The sequence below is a fragment of the Microcebus murinus genome, chromosome X (assembly GCF_040939455.1).
Source record: "Microcebus murinus isolate Inina chromosome X, M.murinus_Inina_mat1.0, whole genome shotgun sequence".
Taxonomy (NCBI): Eukaryota; Metazoa; Chordata; class Mammalia; order Primates; family Cheirogaleidae; genus Microcebus; species Microcebus murinus.
Window position 1 is genome coordinate 56,004,220 of NC_134136.1, and position 8,076 is coordinate 56,012,295.

At 42.9% G+C, this 8,076-nt stretch overlaps 1 protein-coding gene across 1 annotated transcript in view; it reads right to left on the minus strand.

Annotated features, from left to right (window-relative positions):
- The window catches only part of ZDHHC9 (zDHHC palmitoyltransferase 9), a 29,533-nt gene extending 21,851 nt beyond the window's left edge, over window positions 1-7,682 (minus strand). The window contains exon 1 of the mRNA XM_012750405.2: window positions 7,444-7,682. Coding sequence (XP_012605859.1) covers window positions 7,444-7,610 — 167 coding nt within the window. The 5' untranslated portion in view covers window positions 7,611-7,682. The remainder of the gene's footprint in view (window positions 1-7,443) is intronic.
- Window positions 7,683-8,076: the final 394 nt, after the last annotated feature.

Below are 8,076 nucleotides of genomic sequence, written 5' to 3' on the forward strand. Positions count from 1 at the left end.
AAAGGGATTCGTGAGTGGAGTTGGTAAGAAATGGGACAGATTCCACACCTCACAGACTGGCAACTTGGATTTTGTTCTATACAATACTCTGTTTCTAAGTCTCCCTAATAGCTTTCTTGCTATATTTTTGATCATTTGTTCTTTTATCAGTGTGATCAATCAGCCAACAAGTATTTACTGGTGTAAGAAATGAAGAACAAGAGAAACAGGAGTTAATTTTGTTGGGGGAAACATAACTAACATATAAAACAGCTAAAGAATAAGACCAACAATCAAGTGTTTGAATGGTGACTCAGACTCTAAGGACTGTAAGTGGTCAGAGAAGAGCTCTCTTGGGGAAGCTGGTGGCTGCTTGAAACTGCTCAAATAGCAGCTGTTAGGGATGGCTTTAAGGAAGAGCTGTGATTGGAACAGCAGAAAGGGCCCAAGAATCAGAGTCCTATGATGTCCTTTGGTCACACATGAGAGAAATAAGCCTTTGCTATAAAATCTCCCTGATATGGACAACCATCTGTCCTCCTACTCTACTTCCTATAGACAAAATGTTTGTGCCCCCTCCCAATGCATACGTTGAAATCTTAACCCACAGAGTGATAGTATTTGGAGGTGGGGCCTTTGGGATGTGATTAGATTACCTGAGGCTCCACCTTCATAAATGGGATTAGTGGCCAGCGCAGTGGCTCATGCCTATAATCCTAGCACTCTGGGAGGCCGAGGCGGGTAGATTGCTCGAGGTCAGGAGTTCGAAAACAGCTTGAGCAAGAGCGAGACCCTGTCTCTACTATAAATAGAAAGAAATTAATTGGCTAACTAATATATATAGAAAAAATTAGCCAGGCATGGTGGTGCATGCCTGTAGTCCCAGCCACTCGGGAGGCTGAGACAGGAGGATTGCTTGAGCCTAGGAGTGTGAGGTTGCTGTGAGCTAGGCTGACGCCACGGCACTCACTCTAGCCTGGGCAACAAAGTGAGACTTTCTCAAAAAAAAAAAAGAAAGAAAAAAAGAAATGGGATTAGTGCCCTTATAAAAGAAACCCTGGAGAGCTCCCTCACCCCTTCCACCACATGAGGACAGAGGGAAGATGGCCATCTATGAACCAGGAAGTGGGCTGTCAACCAGATACCAAATCTTCAGACACCTTGATCTTGTACTTGCCAGCCTCCAGAACTGTGAGACATCAATATCTGTTATTTATAAGCCACCCAGTCAATGATAGTTTGTTATACCAGCCTGAACAGATTAAGACACTATCTCTAGAGCACAATAAACATGTAGAACCACTCATAAGATTGTTCCAAGGTTCTTCTAATGACACTCAAAGTCTGCTGAGAGGGAAAAAGTTTCCCTTAACACTAAAAACATAATTTAAAATTAGCCTCCAAATTTACTGCTATGTGAAGGTCAGAAAATAATGCACAACCCTCTTTTTCTCTAATAGCAATGAAGAAAATTAACCAAATAGGGACATTTTCAATTCCAAGGTGATAAGATGTCCTCTCACAGAGGAGGATCAAAATCTCTATCCAGGCAAACCTTGTAGTTGCCAAATTTCAGTTATAATAACAAAGATCAAATTTCAATTATAATATACCCCAGTTCAAGAACTTAGAACCATTCCCTGCTGCCTATTATATTAAACTCCAAACTCCGTAGACCAATATTCTGAGGCCCTCCATTAACTGGCCTGATCTAATCATCATCATAAGGCTCCTGTCTTCTCACTACTCTACTGCAGAAACATCCCACTAATTACCTTGAATTAGCTCATTTCTTGCTATTGCAAAAGGCATAAGGTGCCTCCTTTGTTCTTAAACACAATACCAGCTGTGGCATCTCTGAGGAGAAAGATTTAGGAGGTCTCTTCTCTCCCTCAATAAACAGCTCAACTGATGTCAACATGGCGAGGGACATCCCTGTTCTTTCAGCTCACTTTTCCCAAAACGGAGGATAACTATACTCAATTAAAACTCATTCTCAAAAGATGGTAGAAGCATTCAGTGAAGACTGAAAGTGTGAAACTCATTACTACAAAAGGTAGTAGAGGCTAAAAACATACAGGGAAATTCTGAATGACAGAACCATAAAGAATTGTTAAAGGAAAGCAAACTGTTCAGGAGACATAACCCAACCCTTCCTCAGAGAACATGCTTTGTCAGGAAGTTAAGTTCAGCTAAGTACTATAACAAATTGATATCAAAGAGGCAACTATGCCTTTCTAAAGCTGTCATTTGGTTGGCCAAGTCCCAGATAGAATCCTAGGCTAGGTGAAGCACAAGATTGACCTCCATAGGGTAATTCTCCAGAGAATGCTCTCTTGGTTAGAGATCACAATAAGATACTTTTTCCTCTTTCCAATCTCAACTAAGGATACTCTACAGGAAACTGGACCTTGTCACTATAGGGGCTAACATTCTGCCATGTCAAAGTTTGGCTTTGGTCTGCATAGTCATCCTATGTCTCTTCAAACCTGGTGACTTCATATTGTCAGATCTACTTTTTGTACTCCACTGTCTGCAAAGCCATGATGCCCCTTTCATCAGAATAACCCACAGAGTAACAAGGTAGGGAACACACATTGCTCAATTTTTCTCTGAGCCATCTTCACCCTAGCAGCAGAGACTAGGAGGTACCAAAGCAGTGATGATTCCTTGTTAACTCATAAAGCTCCTTATATTCTAAGTTCACATTCAGAGAGGGGCTTCCTTGTTCCTGCAAGGCTACCAGAATGCCATGTTGGAATGCTGTCAGTTCTCCACAAAGACACCTTCATTTACTAGGAACATGAGCTTGGGAGACCCAAATAACCTAGATGACACTAGGTAACACACACACTAGCTCACAAGAACCTGGAATATGCTGGTCTAACATTTGGCACTATGCACAGCTCTACTAAAGCATGTACATTTGAATGTGTTCAGGATTCCATAGGCAAAGGATAACAATGAGATAAAAGGTAATATCATATAGAGACTCTGGCTGGCCAACCAATATTGATGAAGTAACCTTACTTCTGTGGGCCTGGTTTCCTCTCCCACAAAAGGATGGAGATAGTCTCCAAAGCCTCTTCCAGCTCCACCATCTATGATTCTGTAAGTCAAGATTGTTAAATTTTAAGTGCATCCAGAATGTTTTAATTCAGCAATATTTATTTGCCACCTACTCTATGTGAGGCCTGGTAGAGAGCACTGCAAGGGCTACACAGCCATAAGAAATAGTCCTTGACCTTGAAGGAGATCACATCTAGCTGTGGGGGACAACAAGTGAAAAGTGTTATCACCATATGGTTATTTGTTAAATTAGTGGTATGTACAAATGGCCCAGTGAATGCAGAAATGACTAGAAAAGTTTTCATGAGGAACACTCAAAAAAGAACTTGAAAGAGGAAGAATTGAAAGAAAGAGAATTTGGATAGGCTAGGAGAATTGGGATGACTGATTACTAAGCAGTATTGCAAAGTTTTCTTCAGTTCATCCAATTCAATGACGCTTCTGCCAATATGTACATGAAATGCTCCCATGGGGACGAGTCCAACAGAAATTGGTCTGACAGTGCTTTGATACAATTTCCTCCATAGACGGCACAGACAGAGTATAAGCACTGATCACAGCAGCAAGCTACTTCTATTTCAGGGTCAAGAGTCACAAAGTCATTCTTGCCACAAGATAAATCTAAGGACCTTGACCCCACCAGTGGTCTGGTCAGAAAGTTAAAAGAGAAAGCCAGGAAGCCAATTCCACAAGACAGTACACTTGGTCCCTTCCCTAGGACCACAATTTATCAGAAAGTTGATCCCCAGTTACAAGTCATGTAAAAAAAAAAAAACAGAAAGTTGAATTTGACTGAATATCACAATAGCCTTTCAGTAGCTGGACAGTTCACAGGTTGTCAGTGTCATTCTGCTATAGTGTCCTGACATTCCAAGCCAAATTAGTAGCTATGTGTTCATCACACAAGCTGGACATGGCTTCAGCAAAAAGGACTGAAAATGGTTCATGTGTTGAAAGCTGAAACTAATAGACACACTCACATTTCCTAAATACCTCACACTAAGAATTAATTAGGAAATCCTTTTTCTTTAAGCATTGTATGATTTTTCACTCTGCTTTTAAATTCAAATATATTTACAATGAATACAATTATACTTAAATATAGCCACCTACTGGTAATCTACACTCTCCTTTTGTTTGCATTTGAATCTTCCGATCAGACACGGAATTAGACAGAATTTCAGACTCCTACAGTTGCAAGAGGCTTAGTGAATATCTGGCTCCATTCCACCCTCTGACAACAGCCCTCAGAGATAGCCATCCAGCTTCTTCTGAAACACTTGGAACAATACCGAGCTAACTGGCTCCTAAGTGGACAACCTTCTTTGTTTTATATATTCAGCCTACTGTTCATCCACTGAAAATTACAGGTCTCTCCTTTAAAAAGTCTTCCAGAAGATCTGTAAAGGCAAAATCCAAAAATAAAAGGATATCCACCAGCACTACTAATACTGCATGTTTTTCCTTAAGGGGTACCCACAAGCCTGACCAGATGTCTTAAGCCATCTGGCTGGCCCAGAGCTGTGCCATGGGCAGCTATAAATCAACTCACACTTGTTCCTAAGCACCTGCTGCAAGAAGGACCCTGTTACTGAAATGTGGATCCAGATGTGCCTCAAGATTTGGACTAGCTTCCCACCATGCAAAAATGTAACAGCCAGAGGATGTAGAGTCTCTGCTCCCGGACAATTTAAGAATGAAAATAGATACCTGTTTATCTATTCAGACACCCTCGCCTGCCTGAAGGCAGAAGGCTAGATCAGCTGATTTACTGAGGTCTCACTAAGTTATAATACTAACAAGGAAGCCCATATTCTGACCCCCAAGCCCTAAACCCCACTATGTGGCTGGTAGTAAGTTATAGACTCCAAAGAAAAAGATCAACCAGAAAGAGACGTCATTCCTCAGAAGCATGCTAATATACCTTGCACAGCTTGTCATTGGCTAGGCACAACACAACCACTACCTGGAGTGTTTGTATGTGACAGACAGACATAGACACAGACACAGAGACAGACACAGACACACAGACAGACACACACACACAGATTCCACCATTCTCAATAAAAAGGATACATCATCAGGGTCCTCTCCTCCTTGGTCAGATTTACACTTCCCCACCCCACTCCTCAGCTAACACATTTACTTCCTTCTCCCCTTCTCCTTCCACTACTCCCTCCCCCAGTCTTATCTTCAAAAATATTTACTCTTTCACACAGACAGGTAGAACTGAGGACAGTTTGACAAACAACCTTACCCTTCATATCTGAGGGCAAAGCTAAGAAATAACTTTGGGAGAAAAGTCATCTTGGTAGGAAACTCAGACTGTCTCTGTCAAACAGTAACTTGGCTAATTATAAGCTTCATCCCACCAGCAGTTTTCTTCAGGGGCCTTCAGGGGCCTAAATATAACAGATCCAAATAAGATTCTCTCACTAGCTCCTAGATACAAAAAGGGCCAAACAGCAGTAGCTCCAAATTTCAGGTGACCCTGGCCAGTCAAACCAGAGGTTTCCTGGGCCCAGAACTACCAACTCACTCAGAGCCTAGAAACAAGGCTCATCTGTGTTTTGAATGGTTCCAATCATAAAAATTTAACCACAGAGGTGGAGGGCAGACAAAAAGGGAGAAAAAAGGAAAAATGATAGAGAGCAGAGTTCAGCTCTACACTTCCAGAAAGAAACAAGGCAGGAACAAAGCAAAGCAAACTTGGAGAGAAGGGTGAGGAGAAGGAAAAAACAGTCTAATGTTCTACCTATGCCTACCTGACTGCACATGCTCATTCATACCACACACAAGCACATGCACACACACACACACACATGCACACTCAGACATGAAACTCAAACTGGAAGGCAACTAAGAAGCCTTCTGTAACCTGCCTGACTTCGCCAAATACTTCACAAAGTCAGCACCAGCTGCAGCAGCAGCAGCAAGGGGGCCTTTAACAAAGAGCTCCTCTGACCTTACTTTCCCAGCCCTGTTATAAACTGGGTCCCCCCCCTCCCCCTGCTGTTACTTAAGCCAGCTACAACCATCAAAAAGTCTGGCAAAGCAGCCTGAAAATCACTCTGGATGCACTGGGAAAGCCTGAAGCCCTTACAGAAGGACAAGAATGAGCCCCAAGGGATCAGAGCTCATTTTAATTACCTAGAAAGGCTGGCCAAGGAGCCCCCTCCTACCTCTCATGGCCACGCCCCTGCATGGGAGGGATTTCCAGGTCACCCAGGTACATACACGATAGCAGGTTCACATCAGGTGTGGCTTACAATTGACACACACACCTCTTGGCTCCTCAAGGCCCTCCTCACAGTAATCCCAAAACAATTAGCACTGCTCCCATCCCTAGAGTGTAGACCATTCTCAGCACACCCAGTTGTCACGCCACAGTGCCCTAGAATCCAACTGGCCACCTCCCTAGAGCAGTGACCTACACAGACTTCAAACAGTGGCTCTAGTACTAGGTATTACATCACAGAAAAAAATAACTCCAAGGCTGGTATCAGGCATACACAGAATAGAGAGCTGTTTATGTTGAGCGATTTTTTTTTTTTTTTTGAGACAGAGTCTCACTTTGTTGCCCAGGCTAGAGTGAGTGCCGTGGCGTCAGCCTGGCTCACAGCAACCTCAATCTCCTGGGCTCAGCGATCCTACTGCCTCAGCCTCCCGAGTAGCTGGGACTACAGGCATGCGCCACCATGCCCGGCTAATTTTTTGTATATATATTTTTAGTTGGTCAATTAATTTATTTCTATTTTTGGTAGAGACGGGGTCTCGCTCAGGCTGGTTTCGAACTCCTGACCTTGAGCAATCCGCCCGCCTCGGCCTCCCAAAGTGCTAGGATTACAGGCGTGAGCCACCACGCCCGGCCTGTTGAGCGATTTTGATGGAAAGAAAGACCAAGTCACTTTTAGTATGCACATATGTGCCACATACACAGCTAGTTTGTGGTACAGCTGAGGCTGAAACCAATCAGCAGGTTCCCAATACAGCTGGCTTTTCAGCTAGCTGAAAGCTGTGCCCTAAGGAAACAGGACCCAGAATAACAGAAAAGGCTTGGGAGGAGTGGAGAGAAGACAGTTTGTCACTAAGCTCTTAAGGAGACCACTAATAGGGGGAGGTGAGTCATTAAGACAAACACCCTTATTTCCCAAGTTTGTCAGGGGTAGCACCAAATCAGTGCTATACAATTAGTATCAAAGGTCTCTGTCTTTTTAGGAAGCACATACTCTGCTACAATCACAAAGCAATGAATTCAGTTGACATGATCTATAGACATTGCTCAAGAAGACAGTAAAAGTCACCGAAGGAATGGCCACAAACTCCCCAGAAAGAAATTTCTTCCCCGGGACCCAAAGTAACCATATCAGGCAACTCTACTCAATGGAAACTTACTCAAAGGCGAAAAAAAGTGTACATGTCCCCAGGATGAGGAAAAGGGTTAAGTAGAAGATGCCCTTTTGTCGGGCCATCATGACGCGGCCATCACAGCAAAAGGTGTTCCTCCCTGGCAGTTTCTCCCATTTCCGTGTCACCTTCTTTCTCACCACCATCACAGACATGGTTAGAATTCCTGGTCCAAAATGGGCTTTGTGATTACACGAAAGAAGAAACAGAGGCTGAGCCCAGCTTTGAAATCACGTTGCCTGCTATTGCAGCCACTGGGTCAAACATCATCAAAAGTCCAATTTCTGGTCCTAAAAGAAAGCACAAAAGAAAAAAATGAGGCAGGAATAAGAAAATGCAGTTCAACCCACCTTTGTCAGAGGCAGAAAGATGAACACTGCCTGAGGGGGGTGGGATGGAGAAGTGGAAAAAGTTTATTTCCAATCTGTGTTTGTCTTCTAAAAGGAGAAATGATTTAAGTTTCTTAAAAAAAAAAGAAGAAGAAGAAGAAGAAGAGGGCTAGTATTTCTTCTTAAATAAACCTCTGTGCTTCCAATCTAATATTGATGATCTGATAATTCTAGAACCTTGGAACCAGACAGGACTTTATAGGTGACTGTCCCAACTACTTTCTTTTGTACA